Source organism: Hippoglossus stenolepis, chromosome 5 (assembly GCF_022539355.2).
Source record: "Hippoglossus stenolepis isolate QCI-W04-F060 chromosome 5, HSTE1.2, whole genome shotgun sequence".
Taxonomy (NCBI): domain Eukaryota; kingdom Metazoa; phylum Chordata; class Actinopteri; order Pleuronectiformes; family Pleuronectidae; genus Hippoglossus; species Hippoglossus stenolepis.
In genome coordinates, this window is record NC_061487.1 from 9117940 (window position 1) to 9145419 (window position 27480).

At 41.1% G+C, this 27480-nt stretch overlaps 1 protein-coding gene across 3 annotated transcripts in view; it reads right to left on the minus strand.

The window, feature by feature from the left end:
• The window catches only part of LOC118110047 (protein inscuteable homolog), a 55669-nt gene that overhangs the window by 25922 nt on the left and 2267 nt on the right, over nucleotides 1-27480 (minus strand). Inside the window, exons 1-2 of one of the 3 annotated variants that reach the window (XM_035157601.2) lie at nucleotides 18754-19070; nucleotides 9964-10055 (exon numbers count right to left, since the gene is read on the minus strand). In XM_035157601.2, the coding sequence (XP_035013492.1) occupies nucleotides 9964-10037 (74 nt within the window). In that variant the 5' untranslated portion in view covers nucleotides 10038-10055; nucleotides 18754-19070. Of the gene's footprint in view, nucleotides 1-9963; nucleotides 10056-14028; nucleotides 14438-18753; nucleotides 19071-27480 lie in introns of those variants that run through there. The other 2 variants (XM_035157600.2, XM_035157599.2) reach the window with 2 other exon arrangements.

Here is a 27480-nt window from a genome sequence, read left to right on the forward strand (position 1 = left end):
AGCTGGCCAAACAGGTCATTAAAAAGCCACAACTTCAGTGATATCCAATCAAATATCAAAACAAGAGCGGGGAGGCTGTTTGCTGAAGAAAATTAATATTTTGTTTTGTTTAGAAAAAGGTCTCATTAAAAGCTGAGGCAGATTAAACCATCTGACAACTGAAGGCATGAACACAAAGCCTCCACTTTCATTAAGATGAAAAAACATTTTATAAATACTTACAAACTGACATTAAAGAAACTATTTAATAAAAATGTTTAAACATAGAAAGAAATATATTATAATATATTAATGTAATATCTATATGTATGTAAAATTTGTTTTGCAATTCAAAAAAACTTTAGCAACACATTGTCTCCCAACACAGAGGACAATTTTTTCCCGAAAATTGCATATATGGCACAAATACACATACTTACACAGACCCACGCTATGCACATATGTACTGCATATAAATTGCACAGTGAGTCGATCATTTGTCAGCGAAGGAGGTGACCTAACAATGAAAAGTAGCATGATCTGCTGGTTACAGCATGATGTAGCTCGCAAGTTCAAAACTCTCCAGCAAATAAATCTCCCTCCATCCAGAAAGAGGATCAAGACGTAATTAGCTGTGAATGTAGACTAGAATAAATAACTGCACTGTGCTCCACTGTGTGCTCATCATTAATGTGGAGCCTGTTCTGCTAAGTGGGCTAAATGGCTCCATGGTGATCTTCATGACTTCTGAAAATGGATGGCATACAAGTTTTAGTTTAACTCTAAGTGATTAAAGAAATTAAGTTCTCCTATATGTTCCTTGCAAAAAAAAATACTACTGAACTCAGCTTCATTTTCCTTTTTTTACTTCACAAAAAAAACCCACTCCACTTCTGAAAATATCTCTTGTTCAAGATTAATAACTCAAGTAACACTGACTAAAACTGAGTGAATCAAATTAGCCACAAAGGGCTTGATTGCCAGACAAAGGCTCGGCTGAAGAGGAGATGGAAAGAGCCCTTTGTTTATAATTGGCATAATTTTCTTCCATGTTTCCCCCAATTAACCTGTAGCGTCTCTTTGTTTCTGATGACAGATCTGTGATATGTGTCCCAACGGCCCTCAAGGGACTCTGAAAACTCATAAACAAACAACCAAATCAATCTTAGGGATAAAAATGTCCAACAACACGTCACATTCTCCTCATATCAGTCCCAATGTGGCAATTTTAAACCATAATTTCCCCAGTTATATAACAGGATTACACAAGGATGAACCGATGTTGATTTACTCGCCAAACACGCCACACAATGCTCCCCTCACCACTGTGGAAAAAAAAAAAAGATTATAATAATAGGTTTGTTTTCCAAAGGAGGGGAAGCGGTGCACTTCAGCTCACTGGGAATGACAAATATTTATATGCAGGGCCAAGAGAAGGGTCAGGCGACAGCGGCTCCATTATCCCAGACAGGGATTCTGTGGAGATGAAGCACCGCTCGTCCTCATCAGCTGGTGGCTGACACTGAACCGAGGAACAGAGGCAGAAACAGAAACACGAGCCGCTTTGCAGGAGATGCGCTTGTTTTCTTTCAATAAAATATATATATGTATATCTATAATCCAGATACATATTTCGGGAATTTGTGGAAAGAGGCTATTGCAAAAATGTTGATGTTTTTTGAAAGATACTTGGAAATCTATTCCAATATTTTTTCTAACTGTGCTGTTCTCTCTATGATATTGAATTAGATGTTAAGTGAGTCTTAGTACTGTACTAAAAACATATTAGACTTGTTGTGTTGTTTTGTGAATCAGGGTCAGTTTAGATGTTTAATTTATTCATACTATAATATATTATTAGGGGTTATTTTAAAGCAAGGGATTAGTGACATTCTCAGTCACCGGTTTTGTATCCTGCAGCTGTGTAAGGGGTGTAAAGGACATTATACACAGAAAGTGCATACATGTATTAGAAGTACTAGATGTTGTAACGCATATTAGGTTTTTGTCTTTCAAAGAAATGCTGCGATTTGCGTTCTAAAAAAGTAATTACATGTTAAATAATGATGATAAATAATTAATCAAATTAAGATGAAGCTGCTGTAGCGGCCAACATGTTCTATAACAAACATAAACCTAGGGGGGAAAATATTCCTGAACTTGAGCAGTGAAGGTTTGCCGGTATAGAAATGATATATCTTTCATATGGAAACATGTCCATGCAGCAGTTGGCTGCTCAGCATCAGAGACGGTCGAGTCCCACACAGAGATCGACGTAAGGAACCCGGTGTGTGTGTTCAGTGAGTGTCACAGAGAGCTCACGATTCCTGTAACACATCAGGCGAAATGATAACTCAGGCTCTTAGATGATTCCTTCTTTTCTAACACATAGAGTTGTTCTGTGGGATGAGTCACTGAGACGCTGCTGCTAGAGAGGAGAGCACTGTGTGTGTGTGTCTGTACTTGTACAGGTGTCTTTGTGAGGACCATGTTGAGCCCACAACTTACAGAGGGAGGACATTTTGGCCTTTCCTCACTTTCTGACCCACTTTCAATGGACTGTTTCAAGGTTAAGACTTGGTTTTAGGGTTAGAATTAGCTGTCGGTTAGGGTTAGGCATTTAGTTTCCATGGATGCATTGTGCCAATGAGTGTCCCCATTAAGACAGATGTACAAACATGTGTGTGTGTGTGCGTGTGTGTGTGTGTGTGTGTGTGTGTGTGTGTGTGTGTGTGTGTGTGTGTGTGTCAGATTTAAGATCACACTTGGGTTGAAGGTTGAAGTCAGGGTCAGGTGAAGTAGTTAGTTAGACTTTAAGTTGTTGGGAGGAGCAGAGATATGGGCATATACATTAATACTTAATAATAACGTACTTAATACTCAATTAAGTAACTTGTTTAAGTAGTGTAGTATTTCTAGTAGTTTTAGAACAGATACATTCTAATCTGCTCTCTACAGATTTGTATTAGCAGGCTACTGTTGAAATTTGGTTTAGTACAAATATTACTAGAGTAACTATTGCCTACACTTAAAACAATTAAAAAAGTTCAAGCAGCTGCTGAACAAAAACTGTAAAATAAATGCAAAACTGTGAGTAAATGATACTTATTCAAATAGACAATTTACATTTCATTAAATGTTTTGCAGAGAAACATCATTATTTTACACATATTTCCTCAAATATTACGATCAAAGACCTTTGAGTCAGTGATGAATTTAAACTTAAGTTACAATACAGATGTTTCTTCATTTATTCCCATCAAACTCAATACATTGCAAACACATGCTCAAGATTGTAAGATAAGTCTTTACAAATACTGTATGAAACATATTTAGTAAAAATATTACTGTTGTAACTGTCAGTTTGTGTGGTGCAACCGCTTTTAATTTCATGATGTGTGAATCTCATATGAATATAACTAACCTATAACTAGGCTAAGTTTTACCTTCACAAATAGTGGGTGAAACCGGCTCCAGACTACCAAGTGAAAATTCTGGAGATTTCCCATTTTCATGCTTAAAAGTTAAAAACTTAAAACGGTTTGTCATTCGTATGAACCAAACGCCAACCCAGTACATTTTCAAAAACCTTCGTTCGGTGACATCCGGCCGCTTTACAGAGGGAATCATCTGCTGACAGCAGCTCGGTGCTGAGGGGAAACCCTCGCTGAGCAAAGAGGAAGAAAACACAGAAGCGACACTTGATGTGGCGCACATATGAAGCTCTTAGAGAATGTCTCATCACACGATGTGAGTCAGTTTGTTTGAGGCTAAAAACAGCAGCTGTATCCGCATGAAAACACACTGTGAGCATTCATCTCCTAGCGTGTGCTGTCTGGGGGTCATTCACTGATCGCAACATGAAGATAATGAAAATAAATTACAGTAAACATGCATTTTAAACCACAGTGACAGTCGCACGTTTGCCTCACTCACTGCATCAGCTAACAAAGTGGCGTAGTGCTTGTTAGTTATGGTACCACACGGTACAGCACCTGTTGTCACTCAAGTGAAGCAGTTATTGGACAGCAGGAACTCATTTGTTCTTCAGGGGTGGTTGCCTATTACAGGGCTTGTTCATATCGCTAGAGGCTTCTGGGGAGTCAGGTACGAGGAACAACACTTCACACATCTTGAGCAAACCTCTCATAATGTCTCTTTGTCTTGGGTCCAACACATGTTAAATGGTGTTGAGTGAAAGTGGAGACTCTCTCTGTGTGGCTCAGGCTGGTTAAAATAATCCAAAATCCAAATATTAAGATCAGACAAGGACCTAAAAATACAATGGGCTCCATGCGCAGTTGTGGATAGTTATGGTGAACAGCAGGAGTTTTTAGAAGGGTATTGTGGTAGATTTAAATGTGACTTAGCCGAAATAATTAGTTGATGAACTCTTCAGTCTAATGACAAAACAAACTGTTGTCATAGTAATGACTGTTTCTGAAGTTTGTCAATTTATATCAAGTCTTGTATGGTGATAAAATAAATAAAAAAACAACCCTATCTTTAGGTTTTAGACTGTAGGATGAAATGCACAGTTTGATGACTTCCCTTTGGAATTCAGGAGATTATGATCCGTCTACTATTTTCTGATACTTTAAAGGCCAAACAATTGATTGATTAAGTAAACAGATGTAATTGCCAATGGGAATGGTAGTTGTTGCATCCCTGATTAAAGAATTCAAGTGATACGTTTAAACCATTTTACTCTGACTTGGCTTCACCTCAGCTCATGAAGACATATTTGTGACTTATGATTTTTTTTTAGACATAAACTCAGGACTTTCTCCAGAATTTACCTTTCACACATGAGCGAAGCAGCAGGAGATTCCTGCATGTTTGTTGGTGTCTTCAATGTGTACCTCGTTTTCATCCTGAGATGTTTACATTTTTTTCAATTTGTTTTTTGGTTTTGCATGCGTCAAGCGTTAGAAACGTCAGCAACACACCCACTCGCTAGAGCTGAATCCTCCAGATAATCACTATACTCTCACATGGGCTCACTTGAACATTATTCTGAGTTTTATCAAGAGGGCTGGCAGGAGAAAGTCCAATATATGAATATAGATCAAATTGATTATTTAGTTAAATGAGATATTCAGACCGAACTGACTAAGTGAAATTTACCTCTCCTTCATGTGAATAAATCAGATTAGCTGTTAGCTTGTGACATAAGTCTACCCACTGACTGTATGTGCAGAGTGAAGCTGTGTGTCTACTGTATTTCCGTGACACCTCAGACTTAAACTAATCCCAGTAGTTACCATTCTGTCATTTTCCATCAGACCTCTCTCCTTTATCTCCTGTATGTTGATAAATCAAGAGTCAACGCAACTTTGGGATTTGAATATCTTGCTCAGGTGAAAGACTTTTAACTTTCACCCACAGATTTTGCCTCACAACTTAAACAAACTTGTTCAATTGGCCAGAATCAGCTTGTTTTTTTCACGTTGTGCATAAATGAAAATGTTGTGACCTTTTGTGTAACTGCCTTTGTACAATCAAACAAAAACATTTTAATTGAAAACAACAGTTTCTGTGGTTTGATCCTGTATAAAACTATAAAATCCATATATAAAATTGATATGTTCAGTGTACAGCACAGTGAGGAGTTTTGGACAAAAGCTTTTTTCCAAAAGGTTTAAAATAACATCTGTAATGGTCCGCCAGCTGCGAGCAGCACCGTCCAGTCAAGCAGCGTGTTTGGACAGAAACATGCTTTTCTTTCTGCGCTGGATGTGACTGCATTGAGTTCAGAGTGTTCTCTCCACGTTTCATTTGCGTTGTCATTCAGCACTAAATAGGCAGGAAGGAGCCCTTCACTGTTGTCCAGTGTTTGATTTGCATGACCGTGTGATGTCTGATGTCACGTATGAAGAAATGGAAATATTTCTCAGATACCACAACAGAACCACAGTCCAGCCGAGCACAGTGAATGGAAATGTGGGCAGAATGAGCTGTGAGATTTGAGGACCAGACCATTGTGGCTTTGGCTTCAGCTGACAGAGGAAACAAGGACGCCCTTGTCCCAAAAAAAATTAAATATGCAAGCGTATATACAAAAAGTCCAAATAGGGTTTAATGGATACCTCTTCTGCTCAACTCCAGGCTACAGATCGACTGAAAACTCGCATTACACTGCCTCACTCTGTTAAAAGATCCCATATGAGCTAAGAAAATGGTAAAAGAATATAGTTCATGGTACTTTTTAGGGAACACAAGCCTTGGTTTTTTGGGTGGAAGTGGAGTCTTCGCTCCTCCTGAAGTAGCGCAGGGTAAGAGGATATTGTGGCAACAGACGGGCACACTTTACTCCTGGCAACAGGGGCAGACATCTGATTTCCAGATGTTCCAGATGGCCTCTGATGTGCAGCCAAGACCAGATTCACCTAGAACAGCAAACACCAACTTTGTTTCTTTCTTTCCCAGTCATCGAACCTCGTACTCTCGGCCGTTTGTTCTCTGTCTGTCTGATTCACCTAGAGCACGTGCACGCTTACACGCACCGTAGGCATTAAAATACAGACATTGCAGGCATATGTGCAAGACATTATTCTGTGGTTCCGCTCTGTGTCTTCATGCGTTTCAAACCACATCCAGCTGACTCTTCTGGTTTGCTCCCTTTTTCCTCTCTGTCTCTTTGCCTTGCATCAGCAAATCCGAACTTTTGCTACTTTTCCAACACTCCTACAGGGGTTTGCAAACAATAAGCAGCAACATACAAAGACTAATATACGGAATAATTGACGGCACAGAAATCTGGATTGCCAGGCTCACCGTGTAATGATTCTCCAGCCATTTTCAGACCGTAACCTGAAGCCCAGATTGTCCAGACAAGCCGATCATGGGCAAAGCACTGGTTCTGTTGTGGAGATGTTTGTCAGCTGAGTGCACGTATGCTTTCCATCTGTGTTTGCAATTTATTTTAATACAATTCAGTCATTTGGCTTCTTTCCTCATCTGATTTACGACCATGTGCAGCACGAATAGGATGTTTGGGTGTGTGTATGAGAGACAGAGAAATCAAGTAAGAGATTATCTGTTTGTGCGTGTGTGTGTGTGTGTGTGTGTGTGTGTGTGTGTGTGTGTGTGTGTGTGTGTGTGTGTGTATGGCGTAACAGCTCGGCTGATTTGATATGCAAGGGCATTCACTTTGCATCCTCTGCAACGCTGTGTAAGCATTTGTAAACACAAAACTGTCAGAAGATATATATTCAAATGTATTATCAGACTGAAATTACCGCAGATGATGAAGATAATTTTCCCTTTTCATAAGAAAGATCAGAATGTGGAGATTTAAGATATAAATCACTGCGGTGTGATAAGCAGTTTTTGACTGTGTGTGTTTCGAGAGCAACAGTTTATCTAAAGATTGGAAGCCATGAAGGTTTGAAAACACAGAGTGGGTTTCAGTTGAGTTTTTCAGAGAAAAAAAAGCTGTGAAATGAAATTAATGACAAATTTCTGCTTTTATACTTGAAAGACCTCAAGCTGGTCAGGAAGGCAGAGCAGTTGATGGATGCAGAGTGTCCAGTTCAGGTCAGCTGGCAGGTTTGTGCTTCCTGACAACTGTTCGTGACTGCTTGACAGTGTGGAAGCACAGCTGCTCCGTATTTCCTTCAGTGTCTGATTGTGCAGTCTGTTTTTTTGTATCTTGAAAACATGTGTCTGACAGATTTTTTAGGTTTTCATTTGGTTGCAATTTCATGTTCTCCTGTGTTGATGTGCAGCTCAAACAAGGAACAGACTGACATGACGTGTGTGTGCGTGAAGAGGGAGGGAGAAGGTGCATGTTGGTGAATGTGTTTGCATTGTCACTAAGGTTTTGACCTTTGCCCCTCTAGCTATTGACTAACTCTCACGTGTTGATCTAGAATGGTGACTGAGACTGATGTATTGATTTGGGGATGTTGAACCAAATAATCTATTGACACATTAGCCGGTAAATATTTCCCCTGGCAGTTAAGGGGAAGGTGAGGCTGCTTAATAAGAGCAAGCAGCCCCAGCCTTTCTCCACATAATGAAGAATCGAGTAAAGTTCATTTGGTCTCAGTTTTAATTCGGTTCCATGATGATCGAAAAATAATTATTTAAATAAAGTATTATTATTGTGTGCAGTGTTTGCCTTTCACAGATGAAGACGTGTTCGCATCAACACCAAAATCTGTGGAGCTCTCAGGCAGGAGTGGCGCAGCACGCAGGACATAATGTATAAATTCCACTGCGTTGGTCACGTGTTTTTCTTTACTGCACAACAATGACGGCGAATCTTATCCTTCCAAGTTGACATCTTCATTGCTGTCTTCTAAGAGTACGGCACCTCTTTGTCACCCTGAGATAATCTGGTCTGTTACAGTGTCTCTGCTGGAACATTACTGTTCTCATGAACAGCTCTGATATAGCTGCGGGCTACCTGAGCAAAAAGTCACCAGTTAGTGAATATACCATTTGTCAGCTAAAGAGCGGGCTAGTTCCCTTTCAAATTCAGCCCACCAAAGACATCTGACTTACATTTGCAGGGTCACCAGAACCGCGACTCTGAATGAATGTTAATGTTGTGTGGTTTGTGCTGTGTAATGTGGAGCGACGCAGGGTGATTGTGTGGAAAAAATGCAGCGGCTGTTGGCAGCTAAACCGAAAGATCTGAGGGTAGCTCTGCTGCTGCGTTCTTTGTGGATTTCTCTGATTACTGATCATTCCTGAATTTTCCTTGTAAATCTGTGTGTGTGTGTTTCTGTGTCTTACAACTCATGAACCACTTAGAAACCAAACCTGACCGCGACTGGCTTTACCTCGCATTGTTCTAATCTGTTACCAAACATCTCTGTGATTCATCATCATACATCTCTTCACGAACCACAGAGGATGACTGGCGACACAACAAGACCCCGTCACCTCTGAAAACCACTGCCCCAGTCAGAGCTGCCGTGACACCAGTGTCTCTCACACCACAGCCACCATTACGGTGCATTACCAGAAAATTGTGGGGTTATTTCTTGCTATCATTGTTTTTGTCAGCATGTTGTTTTAGTGTGTATGTGTGTTTTTACATGTATGTAACGTGTGTCTGGAGGGTTGTCCAAAGAAAATGGCTTTAAACATGGTGAAGAGTTACAGTCATTGTTACGCAGGCAGGTTCTGTAACGGATATGGCAGAAGATATTGACATCACACTGGAGGACACCACAAGGAATTTTGGAGAGTTTGAGGGAGAATTACTGTCTTTACAAACCTTGCATGGCACTATCAAAGGTGAGTTGCCAGTAGCATCATTATCACTACAATCTGACATCAGACGCTTCGCCAACGAGAAGCAGTTGAAGAGATTATTGTAACCCAGTAATTTAGTGAGGTCCTCTGGGATGGCATAAAATCAAAAGTACTTGATAAGAAGGGTGCTGGGTTGTGTTGTCTCAATTCAAACATGGCCACTGTTACCTTTACCAGATATGATGATTGCTACACCTGAGCGTGAAGATCACCCATCAAGATACCAGTTGCTTCACTGACTTGACTTATTTTAGTATTTTAGTTCCATGTGTGTGCCCCCTGTTTAATGTAAAGACAAGAAATGTCATCAGTTGACTTTATTGTCCTCCGGCTTTTGTCTGAACTCCAGAGTTGCACCATCTAGGTACTGGTGTACTACACGTTGCCATCCTTGTCAGTGTGAACATATTGTCTGCACTCAAAATATCAAGTATTATGTATGTATGTAAATAAATGTGCAAACTCAGAATCAGCTTTTTTTCCTGCAACTATCCTAATGTACATATTCTCAAGAGGATTTGAAAAGATATATAACAAATCAAGAACTACTTACTGCAATTCTCAGGATATTTCATTGCTGCTCCTCACCTAAGATTGCATTTGTAATGACTTTGCCTATTCTGATCGACCTATTCCCCGATTAGCCACTGTACTGATGGACACTGTCTTGTGTATGTGTGTGTCCACAGTGTTCAGACTACTGCTTCTACTTGCCTCATGGGAGATGAAGAGAGCGAGCTGCTCTGTCTGGAGCTGCTCTGAGGAGTCGCCATTCTGTCAGAGGCCATCTTACTTCAGCTCAGCACCTGAAACACAACACGTGCAAGATAAAGATCAACACTGCGGGATATGAATGTGGTGGCACCTTCCATATCAACTTATTCTCCTGTGAGAATATGTTTGGGGGATATGTTCTATTTTATTAAATGTAACAGCAACATTCAATATACACACTTTGAATGCAGCATCACTCACAGAGGAGCGCACACTTTGCATCCTCCTGGCTGCGTTGCTTGCCTCTGCAGCGTTATCCACTACAATATCGTCTTATTGATCCGCCTCCAACCTTTCTATTCTTGTCTTGTCTTTTTTTTCCTCCAAGTAATTCAATTATCAATAAACCTCCCTGTTTTAAATAGCTGCAAGCCGCTGGTGTGCCAGTGGAATAATATTTCTTATCTTCTAATTTATTGGCTGGCTGCCAGCCAGTGACTCCCCTCCCTACTTTGAGCCTAAGAAAAAGAGGCTGACGCTCTTAAGTGCCCACAACTTTATTCCACCGTTTTATTGATGTATCCCATTTAGATTAGTCCATTTTCAACCGGGACAAGCCATGGATGCCCTCCTGCCTGAGCCACACTCTAATCCTTTTAGTTAATGATATCCTGCAGTGCTGTGGTTACAAATTTGATGTTTACTGTGGAGTATAATTAGCAGGTAGTTACAAAGTGAGACTATCTCTCTCCCACGATCACAAATGCACACACCCTGCAATGCAATGCAATGCACAATGCAGATTTCAGCTCTGCATCCCTGCTATTTACCAAATGCTTCATACATAAACAGGAGGACTCGCAATAAAGCAAGTGAGACCAGAGTGCTTCAGGCGAGACGTAACTCGTTCCATCCCATGTTGACCTGCTTTTTAAGTGCTACGGCTTTCAAGCCGAGACGCTTCGATGACAGAACAACTGATCCCTTTTGTGGAGCTCGTTGATGGAAAAGATCCGACACAGCGGTGCATCAGAGGAATCACCGATTTGGTTTTACTGTTTGCTTCAATGGCTCCGAAACTCCCCGTGTTACATAATTATGAGTTGCAAGGGAACTATTTGATGATGGATAAAGAAATACAATATTTTTTTTTAGGCAGGGTCTGACTGAGCCATTGACTTCGATAAAGACACACCCAGACGGATGAATAGGTGAAGAGATAGTTGAATGCAGGCAGAAAAAGAAGAGGGAGAGAGTAGGGAGAGGGAGATGTAGGGAGAGGGGGAGAGGAGGGGGTCCTGTAACTGCAGTCTTGGCATGGCTCCTCTGGGGCCATTTTCAGAGAGAGCATCACAGCGAATCAGAAATTATATCAGTACTGTGCCCGGACAATGGAAGTCGGGAAGACTGACAGTAAAACAACTGTCTTTGGGGAAAAGCCTACATCGAACACTTGCAGTTAAAACAGAGCTCAATAGAGAACCCTTGAATACGTGCATAATAGAATTGCACCATTAGACTATTACAATAGAGGTGATGATAAATTACAGTAAATCATAATTGGACACAGGGTCATAGCCAACGAGACACAGATCCAGCAGATTCCATTACATGTGCCTCCAGCTCGTTACAGCGCTCTTCTGCGGATTACCATACAAATGGAGATGAGTTGTCCAATCAAGTAATTTAGTCCTGAGCACTTTGAATGCGCCACTAAGTGCCGTGTTAAGGACCATTTCACTGGAGGTGATCTCTGTCCTTCGGCTGTGAGTGGCCTGCAACTGCAAACGATACATGAGGGAGGAGAGAGAAAGGCTTTAGTCAAAGATCACATCTCGTCCTCTGTGTCTCTGAGACGGTTTCCTTCACAGCTTCCCGGATGATTGTGGTGCAGGAATGTGTTGTAATAATTGATGTGATGTAACTGTTAAGAACTAAAGCTGAGCCATCTTGTTTTAAGTGAACATTTTCATGGAGCTGCAGGCACAACATTCCCCAAGTGCTACAGAAACACGAGTTTCCTCAGCAGATGGTCAGCTTTGACGAGATCCTGGCTAATTTTCTTGCTGTGCTCGACATTTCTTCTCATGTCTGGGCTGAAACCTGAGTTGCCCTGCGGGTTACCCCATCGGTTGCCGTGGAGAATGTGTCGGTAGTAGGTAAGCCAAACAAAGGACACCTCTGTCTCAGCCTCATGTCACACACCGGGTAAAATAACAACCACTCAGTGACTTGTGTGTGTAAGGGAAATCACTTGGGTGTGCGTTCCAGATTTACTGCAGCACTGGTATTTATTCCTTACATGTGTGCAGAGGGGGATTTAAATGTCGATGTGTCTTTGTGAGCATGTTTCTGTCACTTGCAGTTTTCCAATGATATTTTGGGTGATGCCTGGTCCCAGTTAGAGTCATGCTAACTTTGCATTAAGCAAAAGGATATATCTGATGTGAGCCCATAAGCCTTCACATACTCTGGTTGTGTAGTTCAACAGTCTGACTAAGCTTGGTAATAGTGATAACAGAGGGCCTAAATAGTGATGACAAAAGTTACACAACATCCAGGACTATAAATATCCCTATCACCACTCTTTCTCTTTTGACAGGATATTGGGAATGTTTTATGTTTTATCAACTTGGGTGAACTCGTGACATGCCAGAGGTTAAATGATAACAATTTCACATCATGGGGTGGATGGTGGAGATGGTAGCGACGCAAACAACTTCGGAAACATGTACAAACTCAGTGTGGCTGTGTAATTACATAGTTGTTGGGGAAGAGGTAGAATTACTGTGCATTGTCTATGTTCATCAAACTTTGGTCTTTGGCTGATGTGAGTTGTTCATGATTGTTGATATCACCATAATTCTGATGTTTATGATTCGACATAGACACAGCATGAAGCCAGGCGGATTTCTAAGCTCTGCAAAGCAATTTGCGGTAGTCAAACCCCATAGTCCAAATGTAGCTGTGACAATGGCACACCTTCAGACCTTTTCCTAAAAGGCAAAGTTTATGCACAGTCTGATACAAGCCATGATGGACAGAATGACCATGCAGTTTTTAGAAAGCTAACCAGCAGCTGATTGTTGAGCAAATAGTAGCCAATCCGTAGGGCGTTGAGGGGAGATGCCATCTGCTTTAAACCAAAATAACAAAAAATTCACCCCCCCTTAATAACCCTTCAATTCGGCCTTCCCTCCTTGGCCATGTCCTATGAGAGAGAGAGAGAGAGAGAGAGAGAGAGAGAGAGAGAGAGAGAGAGAGAGAGAGAGAGCTGTGTGAGAAGATAAAGAACAATGCTCTCTCCTCCTCTCTCTGTCACAGTCAGGTCCTACCGCGTTAGTTTTCATTAAAACATCCATAAAGATGTGACCGTCCTTTGCAGGCAGGCAGGATTCAGAATAAACTCACTTTTGTTTTTCACAATAGAGTTCTCTACTGGAGAGGTGTCATCCCACACACCCCAAGACATGACCAGTTGGCTCCAAAAATTGTTAATCTGGGAAAACACTCCAGAGTAATTCTCACACTAAATTTGGTGAAAATCACACACACACACGCACACACAGGGAGGGAAACACCAGGGTACACAAGAAGAATAAATCATTAAATCGTCTACTGGTTATTAGTATTCAATTTCTACCAAAAGATCCCCCTAAAACCTACATACTGGTCATTTAGTTTTTTCTTTTATGTCTCTAAATGCTTCTTAAATCTTAACCACTTTTTTTGTCCCAACAAATAAAATGCTCACATGTGCATGGTAATGTACCACCAAGATTTCATTGTCCACTGAAATCACTGTGTGTGTGCTCCATAACTGCACAGTCACTGGTTAAAATACATTTCCAGAGCTTTTTATAACATTCTGCGGTGAAGCAGAATGCCTCTCACAGATTCTGGGCAAAACCACCAAATGAATACAAAGACTGGTCTGCAGAAAACAAAGCAGCACACCACCAGGGCTTAGCTGTGTTGTTGTGCCAAAAGCAATACATTTTTATTTGACAAAAACACAAGAAATCAAACTGAGGAGAAACGGGAGAAACAAGCGAAGCCACTCACCCTTTTGAGGGGCCAAAACCGAGTGGCGTCAATGTGATGGAGCTCAGGATGGAGTGAGTTTAATATCCATGTTTTTTCAGCAGTGATTCCTTATGGTTTGGCTTGATTTCAAAACTGCTGATTAAGTACAAAATGTTTCTCCTCCTGCTGCCGTCCTAACTCACACAGACTGAAGAAAGCTTCTACTAAAGAAGTCGTCTCCGGCCTTTGGCCTTAAAATACAGTCGACACGCTCTGCGTCTGCAACTTGATGGTGCCCCACTGCTCATGTCCTGTCAGTGAGCTGGAGACTGGGTTCACAGGAGGAGACACGTCTCACCACAGAACTGTCATGTGGAGAGGAAGGCAGAGCAGGCTGGGTACCACATGGTTGGGTGGTTGGGTGGGAACAAGCTGGAAGCAGGCTGTGCTTGAGCCATGGACCCAACATTCCCATCCCACACAGAGTGGGTTGGCTTACACTTGGCTCTTGTGCTTGGATAGAGAGACCCAGACAGGCCAGCATATAATGCCTGCTGTGAACTGCTACTGCTTGAGTGTGTCAGTCAGTTCAAGTTTCTCCTGGTATATTACAATAATAAAACTACTTTTACACTACACTAATTACTTTACTATGTCATGGTTATTACATTACATAATATTTCCCTTTTGATTGATATTTTAGAACCTTATAGCAAGCTGTATCATAATAGCTATGATAATTGCTAATATACTAAGATAACCTGAAAAATGGATGGCGATAATGTGTACCAGCTGAGAGCACAATATTAAAGGAGCTGTGTCAGCTAACATAGCATGAGCTAACGCACGCTTAGTTGACTGGAATTTACAACCAGCGTCTATGATGAACATCCTAATGTTACAAAATGCTTAAATTGTTAAATCATGCATCCATGTGTTTTTTCTACACTGAGCCAGACTTTTCTCTCCAGACACAACAGCACTCTTACCCATTATCTCAGTGAGTCTAAATGCAGAGCATTCCACAGATAACACTGGCATGGGCAATTTATTTTAAGTTTAGCTCTTGTTTTGCCAGGCTGACACTAGCTTTGCTAACAAAGTTAAATAAATATAACGTTAGTAATTTGGTGAATTTGAACATGGGGTTTTTACCTTTTCGGTTGTATTTGTCATGTGGGGTCAACAGACCTTAACCCTAACCCCTTAGCCCTAACCCTTTTTTTATTGTATGTTAGACAAAGTTTTTTTATTTTATTGATTACATTTCATTAATTCATGTATAAATGTTTCTTTTGTAAGTGACCACAGTCATTGTTTGACTGAGACCATTTTTGACCCAAGCTTAAGTGCACTAAATGCACCATGCTGTAATTTTACAAAACTAGCAGCAGCTCCTTATAAAATAAATTTCCACCATGATGATTTTTTTTCACTGGATATCATTTTATAAGACTATCAGACCAATCCACCCTGCAAATACATGTGATCTGCTGTAAACTATATCCAAATATTATATTGAAAATGAGTCCTGTATCAAAATGGCAATTGCACCATTTTTAGCATTCCCTCTGACATCATCCAGGTCTTCTGGTGGTGTGTCAAATTTAAACATCCTTCACACTTCTCAATGATTCCTGACACCGGAGTCAAACACAATGGGAACCCCCACTGAAAACACTGAAAGCTTCCACAGCTATCTCCAGGTTCATCCCATGTGTTTTGTTTTAACGTGAAGATGTACCAGACCCCGAATATTACATTCAAAGCCTTGTGTTGTCTCAGTCTGCATCATCTTGTAGCTCTTGTAGTTCATTTAGACACTGAAACATGAAATAATCTTGAAAGACACACAGAACTATATTCCACAGCTGTGTGGCTAATGATAGAAAAACAATGTCACTATCTTGACATCTGGCTGACGTCTCAGGATGATGGTGACGGGGGCTCAGGAGCATCACAGGTTTGAGTGAGTCAGGAATAAATATGTAGGCGGATGGAGAGGAAGCACTGCTTCCATTTCCATAACTTTTTACTACAAAAAGCAGCTCTACCTTGTTTGGAAAGGATATTGAAGCAGTCGAAAGAAGTGAGGAATATGACAAGGGGAGCTGTGGGGGATGGACTGTGGGTATGGGGCCGCACACTCCTGTTACAATAGCCTTTGTCCAAATAGATGGGGTTTTCAAAGTAAAGTTTTGTTAAAGCCAAAATATTTCTTCAGCATGAGAGGTTCAGATGCGGTATACTTGCTTTTAAGAGTCAGGTTATCTTTGGGCTGTCTGGCTCTATTCTTCACATCACAATAAGATGTACTGTCATCTTTATATTTTGAATATTTCATAAGACGTTGCCTCGAGGGGCCTCCTGGTGACTTTGGTGTCTAAGAAGCTGACATCCTTAAAAGCCTCAGGTTCCTGCTCAAAAGTGAAATAAGACAGGCTTCTACTTCATCTTTTGTATCCTGCAGAAAATCGGGTTTACAAACACATAGATCTCAAGATTGCACATGACAGCTTACAACAAATATTATAATTAGAAACTTCTTTGGACCGCAGTTGTGTCGTGCCTTTATTCAAAGTGCTTTATAATTTGCCTCTTATTTGCAGCAGCAAGTCACCATGCAGTGCATTCCATCATACCACTAAAAGGACTCGCCTAACTATCGGGATTAGTTGGGATTCAGTGTATTTTTTTATACACTTGGATTTGTGGAGGATGAAGACCCACAGCAAATGTATAGGGCCACATAACGTTGAATTCTACGTATCAGTGGTTACAAGAATATAGAGACTCTAGTGTGCTATCTAAAGCAGATTTGAGAAGATTTTATTGATTACTTTTCTCCTATCATCCTATTGCGTATTTCCATCTTACATTATGTGGAGATAGGCAAAGCATGTGGAACTCCTCAAGGCTCCATGTTTGGACCTCATCTGTAACTATGTAACCACAGTTGTGCAGATGACAAACAAACCTACATAAGCAAACTACCAGGGGACTAAAATCCTATACAATTTTCGACCAAGTGCAGTGAACAAATGAAAGATTGGATGAGCAAGAATTTTCTTCAGAAGCAAAGATTAAATTGAAGTTATAGTTTTTTGATACAGGGAAGAACAATTAAAATTCAGCTCTCAACTTATACAGCCACATTAAAACAATTACAAATTCAGCTTATTACCACTTTATAAACATAATGAATATTGAAGGACTTATGTCTTAAAATCTGCTATACAAATGAACTTGTCTTGCCTTGCCATAAATACCTGACCTTTTAGTACCCTACTCACCAGTTCATAGCTTGAGATCCAGAGGTCTGCTACCTGTCACAGCGACCCGATTGATAACTGAAGTGGACAGAGTCTTTACAGTCGGGACCTGAGGCTCTGGAACGATCTGCCTGAGAAAATCAGGTCAGCTAGCAGTCCATTCCTCAGACATACTTTTATTGGAGAGCCTTTTACTTGAATTCTAATTATCTTTGGACTGTCTTTTAATGTATGCCACTATTCTCTTCACTGCTGATGCTGCTTTCTTAAACACCTTGTGAGAAAGACTACTTTTATTATAAAGTATACTAACAAGTGGTATTGGTCCTCTTTCCAATGATTTTATAGATAGATGGATTATGATTTAAAAATAAATGATGAGTGAATTAGAGGTGATAGAAAGTTCCGATTGAGCTGTATTGGTTCTACTGCTGACGGTTTTGGAACATAAAAGTGTAAAAACTGTTGGAAAGTGATGGTGGAGGTGCTGATAAAGTATTAATGTCTGACAGTCATCATTCAGCATCTGTCAGCAGCCTCTAAAGCGAAGATGGTTGACATATGAAATGCTCCCAACCGCTCACCTGACAGCTTAACTATACCTGGGTTACTCATACCTGTCCATTGTTAACAAGACTGTAGAGCAGCTATAAATGTTCCCATCATTTGGAGCAATCTGCACGAGTCTTAACACAATGAACCATGTGCTCAGTTACAAAATCAACACAACAATCAACTGATGAATTTTACCAGCAGTCTGCGTCAACATGATAACAACAGCATACAGCACAATGCTTTTTTTTCTATCCAAACAAAGGACACACAGAGGTGTATTCTTAGCAGTGCATACAATAAAAGCACTCTATAAAAAAGTTAACTGGAAATTTGGGTTTTGTCTTGCTAGCCTTAATTACCCTTGAGTCTCTGTGTGCGCTGGTTTGAGATATGAAAGCTTTGGGTAATCCCCGTCACACTCCTGACTGGAGGAGATGAGGAGATTCCCTTGTAAGGCCAAAAACTGTTCAATCTATTTAGGGTCTGTGGGCATTCTCTCCTTTGGCATAATAACATGGAGGACGAATGCGCTGCCCTTGTGGGGTTCCTAGGCAACCAACTTAGTTTACGGAGATGAGATCAGATGGAGTCAAGTTGCACACACACACACAAACACAAACAGACCTGTAACCCCAAGCATGGTCCAAGATCACCCACCCTGTTTAATGTCACACTAATACAAGTCGACAGATTGCTCTTTGCAGTTCCACTTCAGTGCAGGAGTAATCAGACCAGCTTCTGCTAAATCCCCATTCTTCTAAAAGGAGCCAGTGACACATTTCCCCCAGAAAACATTAAATTTAGCTGCATAAATAGTAACACTGCTTTACCACAAGCCTGCTAAATGCACTGTCGCATTGGTACTTTATGGTCAGCTATAAAAGTACACGTAATTCTCATTTTCAAGGGAAAAAAAGAGACGATAGCAGCACCATACCTCCTCAGAGCTCAAATAGCCCCAACGTCACGCCAAGAGAAATATCCAAGTGCATTTTAAGCTTCCCGGCTCGACGACAGTTAACCGAATGAATACCGGGGAAGAGACGACATCCAGAGCTAACAAAAGGGTTCGGAGTGGAGCGCCGTGGCTTCAGGAGCAGCTCCAGCAGGTCACACAGACTGGAACTGGATCCTTGCACAGTGTGGTTCAGTGAAGGGGATCATGTGGGTACCTGAAACCGGAGCGGTGGCAGCCAGCTAAACATCAGGAGCTGCTTAATAACGAATGAGTAAGGCCTGCAGAGAGGCACAAACACACACCACATGGCTAATGGGGAGTCAGACTGACATAATTGGAGACAGGCTCACAGCATGGTCAGGTAAAGTAATGCGTATGACTATAATCAGTTGGAGCAACTTGACACATGTAGCTAACGAAGTGTTCTGTCATCACCCTTCAACTCTGCATGTAACACACGGCAGTTTACACTAGTCTTGTAAAACCTCCTTTTTACCCTTTGTTCCATTAAGGTTGAGTGTGACGGCAGTTCATAGAAACAGACGTGATGTTAGAAGTCAGTAAGTTAAAACCCAATGTGGCGTCGAAAATAACAAAATGAATGGGTGTTGTCATGTATGACGGAACTCTAACCCCACCCACCTCAGAAAGAGAATATGATTGGCTGAGATGCAACACTCAAAGGAGAGGGGAAAACCAAATCAGAGATGAGCAGCCGCCAGCTCCAAGGAACAAAAGTAGAAACCGCTTCTCCCCTATGAAACATCAGCTGAGTCATCTTGGAGCCGGGAAAGTATCAACAAACACTGAGGTTAAAACCAGGAGACAGAAGTGCATCAATTTGAAACTCTGTGGTTTTACTGACTGGGCTTTTGTCAATACCCAGATTACGCTGACGCAGGATAGCAAACCAAAACTGACCCAGCACCAAATAGAACCACAGTCTAATGAGAAATGTGGCTGGTGTTTTGAACAAGTCGATATGTGTTAAACATAATATAATGTTAGTTCCCCGCATATCTTAACATCATAAGAGGAATATTTATGCAGTTAAGTGACAGAAAGATTTTGCACAACACAAAAGAGTTGGTGTTTTTACCCACTGCGTGTATACACACAAACCTCGGTTAAATGGTGGGAAACCACCATATTCTGGTTGTGGGAAACCTAGATGTCAACTCAAGATGGATATGATTTAACAGGTTTCTCATTTTCAATTTAAAAATCAGATCCAAAATAAAATCAAAATGACAATTGGACAGAAAACTAGAATGCTAATATGCATGTACATGTCCTCATCTTATCTTCAATTGCTCGTGCATTTGTTTGTGCAGTGAATTTGTACAAACATGACACGTTCTATTCAACAAAGGCTTTTTAATTTCAGAAAAGTAAATGACGTGTAAACATGATTAACTCTACCTTTGCGTATTTGAGTGAGCGTGCACATGGACAGCATAATTAAATTAGCATATTTAATGCCCCAATGATACCATATAAGGCCATACTTCCTGCCCCATGTCAGAAGGGTTCATTCATGAAAATGGCATCAAAGAGTTAAATGAAGAACTTTACGAGTACAGAGGTTTAAGTCCTGATTTCTGAGATCCAGAGAGGAAATTTAGCAAGTAGTCAAGAATATCAGCAGACTAATGACTCCTACAACAGGTCAGGACCACTCATAAATTCTGTTGGGACCTGTAAGAAATCTCAAAATACGAGAAAATTGGTGAATGCTGTAAATTCTCCTATATGTCACGCTGTACGTCTGTCCCACAGCTGAGTAAAAGCTCAACAGCCACATCTGATTTCTACCTGAGTGGTACTATCAAGGGGCACATGGTCTCTCATTTGCTTTTGTGTAGCTGCATGAGTTCTCCATAAAACAGCAAGACCTTGTGTAACCTCAATGAGAAAACTCCATAAAAACAACCACAGAACAACGAGGCTCAGCCGACCTTTTGTTTCGTTCCAAACCACCTGAGTATTGAGTTTATTTGCTTTTTTTAATTATACTTGAATAAATGTACTGTCCAAACCAAACACATGGTTTGATCAAGGTCAAGAACAATCTTTACACATTTATCTTGATGTCTCATTGTTAAAAAGAGATTTAGACTCATTTAGTTGTTTTTATGTTTTATGTTATAATCTATGTTTTGAATCATTTGGGGCTGCTTTATTATTCAGCCATCAGTACTATAACATGCGTATTGCATTTTCAACATTGCGTTTAAAGTTTTAAAGTTAGCGATAAATTGTTAACATCAGCTTGCCGGTTGGACCTCAAGCATTTGGCCGAATCCTTTGAAGCAGATTCCTGACAGCAGCAGGAGCTCTCCACCCTCCAGCCTCATTGCCTGATCTTCTCCTGTCAATCATGCAGTGAATGACCTCACTGGCATTTATGTTACGCAGGTCCTTCAGTTAGATGGAGTGCCTTGGCAAAGGCATTTGACCAGTTACGGCCCAGCTTTACATGTCAGAAAGACCACGCTACGAGGAGTCCAACACGATCCATACGCACGATTTATAGCCAGCTGTCTCTCTATCCATCTCCGCCCACGCAGGCACCTACGATGTAAATTCATGACCTCATATCCAACGTGTGGATGATAAATAAATCCTCGGATGGATGCTTGGTGTAGACGCCACATTTGGGCCGGTGAGTGACCTGATATTAGGGGCCACACACAAAATGGTTTAGAAAAGGAGCAGGCAGGGAAGGGAGGAGGGCGTAATAGCAGCAATTCGTTGCAAGTCGACTCTACAGCTGTTTGACATTAGGAGGTGGGAGTAAATGAGGTGGGCTGGGTGCATGTGGGTGGGTTTAGGGGAGAATGGAAGAATAAGAATCAAGGGTGGAGGATAGGTCTGCTGCCCAGATCTAAGCCGAAGAACACAGGCTGCACTTCAGGGCAGGGTGGAATTTTTCAAGGCGTTGTCCTTCGACTGTTATTCCACTGCTAGACTAAGGCATATGGTTAATGAGATACACATGGGGTCAGGGTGATAAGTAAATATCGGCTGCAAAAAAGCCATTTCAGTGCTATTTTTCCACTTCAAGCACAAAGTAAACATGAGGGTTTTCTGGGTAATTAGGTCTGAAAAACAGTAATGCAATGTCTCATTTGAGATACACAGAATATCCTCAGAAATAAAACACTTTAAAAGTGCGATTTCAAAATAAGATATGAGTTATTTTAAAGGTGTATTCATCGAGCCTTTATACTTACAACACATTTGACTGTTATTGCGTTAAAGGGAATGAAAATAAAAGACTTTGCAGTGAGAGTAGAAAACCTAAAATGGTCGATTCAACACAGACACAAAGGTACAAAAGATATTCAAAGAGCTGAAACAAGTAGTCAACTAATCAATTATACAATCCACGAAAAACTATTTTGATAATCAAGTAACTGTTAAAGTAATATTTCATTCAGAAATGCGTTCAATTGAGTGTTCAAGTGAGGATTTGATGGTTTTAAAGTTAGTCTTACAAACAGAATCACCTCGGCTTGTTTCCCTAGTTTGTGAGATATCATAGACTGAATAATCAATTCATTGAGAAGATAAATAATAAATGAATCTGTAATTTAAATAATTGCTGGAGCTCTTTATGACAAACTGAATTATTAAAGTAAAGGTAAGGTTGCTCTGTAAGACTTGTAAACAAAGAGATGCAGTTCTATAAGTTAGAAACCTAATCAAAATTGACTGTGTGGATGTCATAATTATCTAATACCTTCCAAAAATTCAATGAAAATGTTTGGTTTCACATTTATCTTCTCCCTCACTTACTATTGCTGTTGTATGAAGCCGTACGAGCCAAAGTAGACAGTAGTAGTGATGGTGTGGAGGTTACCCAAACAGAAAATGACACCACCAGAGAGAAGGAGTAGTAACTCCTCAAGGCTCCCTGATGTGCTCTCAACAGCATTAAGACATACACGTGGGGAGGGAGTGGTGACCTTTCCATCTTCTGTGGATCACACAGCAAACAGATGCACAGATGTACTGAAGCCTCCATTTCCTCTCATGATCTCCCCAATGAACCGTAACAAGGGCCACAGAGCAAATGTGTTAGATGGCAATCGCAGAGAAGACAGATAAATTTACTGAAGCCCACAAAGCCATGACCTCCCTCCAATTAGCAGATGGAGATGTGTAGAACAGAAAAGAGCAAAGAAAAAGAGGTCAACTCAAGAGAAGCTCCGAGCTGACGCTCTAATTCAAACCAGTCTGATATTGATTTATCCCCCAGCCTTGGGCCCCAGAGTGGCTGCCATACTGGGCCCACCTACGCAAAAATTTATACCTGCACTCTCCTAATTGAGTCTCCACTCCGAAGAGAGAACCTCCACTGAGTCATGAACGCCACTGCAGAGACGTGTCAACAGCCACCATTACCCACAGCAAAGCAGCGTCAAAGATGCACACGTGACGCACATGCAGCGTCTATATTTTGTGATGTAAGGAAGATTAAAGTGGAGCTTTCTCGTGAGATTCATGGGCGTTGCTTCACATTGCGCTCCCACATTATTTAAATGCCATGTCATCATTTCTGCCAAGCCTGTCAGAAATATCCACACTTGCCCACAAAAGTCCGCTGACTAATGTGTTCGAAATTTATAATTATAACATCTTTCTCATTACTATTTTGAACTATTCTTAGATTTTTCTTTGATCACAGTTGTTTGAAAGGGACAAAAGCTGCCTCTGTGATTAATGTCAAAGACAGGCGGGTGGCCCCATGTGGAAGAAGATGTTATTCTGTACTCCACCAGGGTCAAAGGTCAGCAACTCAATGGTAGCAGCCAGAGCCACTGATGCTGGAGCCATGCAAAAGCAGAAATGTAAAAGTTTTTGTCACAGAATGTCCTGGCTTGGGGGGGACTACTGGTGTGTAATGACGCTCTCTGTCAGTTTTCAGAATAGTTTCCTGCCCGACTGGCTCGGACATTTGCGTTTCCACATGCTGCCGCTCTAGAAGATTTCAGATACATGTCCAGAGTTCAGTGCATGTCTGAAAGCAGCCTACATGTCTGCAATGAGAACTCACTGCCACATCCAGCAATAGAACAACAGGTAAGTTTGTGATATTTCACTTGGCAAAACTTCCAATAAATTCATACATTTACCGACTGAGACTGTTTTTAGCATCTTAAAAATCACTTTGAAAGTCTGCCCACTCACCCTGAAGCTACTGGCTGTGCACTTGTATGATTTTCCATTTGTTGGAAAAAAGTAAAGAAAAGTACAGGCAACATAATAATAATTTTAAAAAAGAATCTTGACGCTGTTGTTTTCCCTGAAGAAAATGCAATTAGTCGGTCTCTGGATCGAAACAGTCTGAAGACTGAGGCCGAGTTGTTTGAGAAATAGCGTCTGGGGGACTTGTGGGAGGAGAACCAAAATGACCCAGCCCTGACTCCAGCGAGGCCACACAGGCACAATGAGGAGGGAAAAATAGCAACAAAGAGAGAAAGAAACCACATCAGCCAGACGAAAGAGGCTACTAATGCAGAGAGACAGACACTTGTACAGTTCCAAGAGTGAGATCTCAGCCGTGTAGAGTCCTTGAATGTGAATCAACCCATCAGCAGCTGTCCAGAACTCTGGAAAATGTCCAAACAATGGGGTCCAGACATTGTGAGGAGTTTGTCATCACATATGAACAACACAGCAGGAGATTCTCAGATACTTTCACAACTGAATAATCTTCAGAACGTTTAGGTTTTTGTTCCTTGTCTGTGTCTTCTATGACCCCTGTTTTTCATCCTGTACGTCGTATACATATTCCTTTTTTGCTTTTTCCATTTAAATATGCATCTGTCGTGTGATGGAAATGTCATCAAACGCTCTCACAGTGAATCCTCCTGATAATCTCCTGCTGTTTTCTCACATGGGTTCATTCGGACATTAACCTGAGTTTTTACAAGGGGACTGGCAGGAAAACTCTGGAGATTGTCCAGAGCAACTGACTGACATTTGCGTTCTCACTCTGGATAATTTCAGGAGATCATCTGGAGGTTGGTGCGTGTCTGAAAGCAGATATAATGAGCATGAAGCCAATTCAGTGTAACCAGTATAGTTTCAGTAGACAATGCTTTGGCACTTGCTCCTCAAAACCCATAGTTGTGTGGAACCAAGTGGAGCCTCGTGTTTCCAGTTATAATTGTAGTCACAAAGTCCAGTTACACCCTCAGTGGTACAGTCACTGCACTCTTTTAACATCTCCAGACAATGACTGCAGGAATTAGAACGAGGAGAGCTCAGTCCTTAACAGCGGAAACTCTGAGATTTCGTGCCTCTGGAGAAAAAAACAAATTAAACAGTTTGACGGCACAGTGAGGGCCACACCTGCATGTGCGGTTTGTGTTAACCACGCCACGCCCTCCTCAGCTGTTCACCAGGCAGGCAAGAGCAGAATGCATGGCAGAGTCACTGTGCATCCACATTTACCCTCAAACAGTCATGTATTATTAGACAGAATTGCCATACAGATGTTTAAAGGAAGCGGTTGTCACAGCTTGTCATCAACTGACGTTAAACGAGCCGTTTAAACCAGTTTCACGGACGGACCTGTTTTTATTTAACTTAGGACAAGTGATGCTACGTTGTAATTTGCTCTGAGAAATTAGGCAAGCCGCACGTCACATTTACTGCATGGCGTCATGTAGGGTTATTATTATACCTAAATGTTTACAGTCATGTACTAAAACTTGTGTGAAGCATTCAGTCACTAAATTGAAGGCTTGTCAATGTGTAAGGATCAAGACAGGTCAAATAAGAACAGAGCAAGACAGTGGTGATGGTTCAGCTGCTTCTTCATGTAAAGTTCATGTGTCCAATGTTCTTGTCATGTCCCACAAGTCTTCCAAGGTCCAAATCCCAACATGTGATTGATCTGACACACCAAATGAGAGTTTGATGGAAGGTCAAATCCACAGATAGCATTTAAATATGCCTCAAACTTCCCCAAAAAAGGACATGCAAGAACATGCAAAGATCAGCATGCTACCATCCTCACATTGACACCACAATCATGCTTCATCCTGCTTTACCAACATTACCCGGTTTATTTTGGCATGACAGCTTGTCAATATTTGCTATTTAGCAACTCCAAGTACAGCTGAGGCTGATGGGAACGACATTAGTTTTGATGAGAACTGGATATGTTTTTGAACTGATGATGAAAATTTCCATTCTTACGCTATGTCCAGGGGGGACTGAAAAATGTGAACTCCGTGGTGGAATTGGAGCAGGGGCGCATCCAAGAGAAAGGGGTCACTGGCCCCATCTGAAATCTCATTGTCCCCTGAAATGCCCCTGTCACTGGTCACTTACTAACAATGCTACCAATAAATATGAAATGTTAAGAATTATTATTTTCTAATCTTTTTTGAAGTTCATAATGTGCTTTAACAAGGAACATTTTTTTATATATACAGAGATGTGTGTTCTGCTCAAAGCTATAGAGCTGACAGTAAACAAGGAATGACCTAAATGGGCACCTTACTGAATCAGGAATTGTGATGTGCCCCTGTGTAATGGCAACTTGCGAAACAGTTGTCAAGTTATCTCAATGAAAAAATGAAAATGTCAACCTCATGGTGGCATTGGGGGAGACTTTCAAGGATCTCCAAAGTCTGTAGTATTCATCCTACAGGGAACAAGCATGTCTGTACAAAAACATTCAGTGTCTGCCAGAAATATTTATTAGAGTGGCTCCAGCAGATCCCAGGTACAACATCTGAAGCCTGTTTCCAGACAAGCGCAGTCTTAGGAACAGCTAAGACACTGTGCAGAAGCCTCAAACTCCTAGAGAGTTACAGGTAGAGGTAGAGGATCAGAGTTTGAGAGGGAAGACATACCGCCCCATGTCGGGTACGAGGGATATATATTTATACATATATATATAATGCAATTATTTACAGCCTCTCCTGCTTTTCCACTTGCACATTTTCACTGAAATAACAGGTGTTGTCAGTCTAAGTGTGTAAAGGATCACTGCTTGAAGAGCAGATGATGGACTGGGCAAGAGAAGTGACATGATGAAGATCAGATGTAAAGATCTGAGTCTTATTCCCTCACATGTGTAGAGACTAACACTGTATATCCATTCAAATGTCTAATTTCTAACAGTCTGATATGCACACTGAGCACATGTGGAGAAAAACATCATCTCTTAGCTCTCTTGAAATCTCTAATTGTCTCTCGCTCTCACACACACATCTCTGCAGCACCACATCACACACACAGAAGCCTGTAGTAAAGACGTGTGGGAACTGTGTGCTCATCATTACCGTCAGCCTCTTTGTAATCTTTCTTGTTTTCTTGTTTTCCACAGTCTCAGCTACGACCACTCCCACTCAAACCAGATCAGCCTTTACTCCAGTTATAGCCACTATGGTTTTCAGCTCCAGCATGACTCAGAACAAATGCATAACATATTTTCCGACTGAGAACACTGAGCAGCATCCCCAAGGGACCGTTCATATTTACCTCCATAGCATCAATACGAAAGAGCAAGTTCTCACAAGATGGGTGTTTACGACCGTGTACCATGTCAGTGATCAACACACAGGTGCATTCAGCTGACATGGTTGAGTGTCTGATAGAGAGTTAGCCAACTAACCACACAAGTATAATGTCAGTGTTTCAATGTTGTCACTGGGTTTAAGAGAAGGAAGTGGCTCTGCA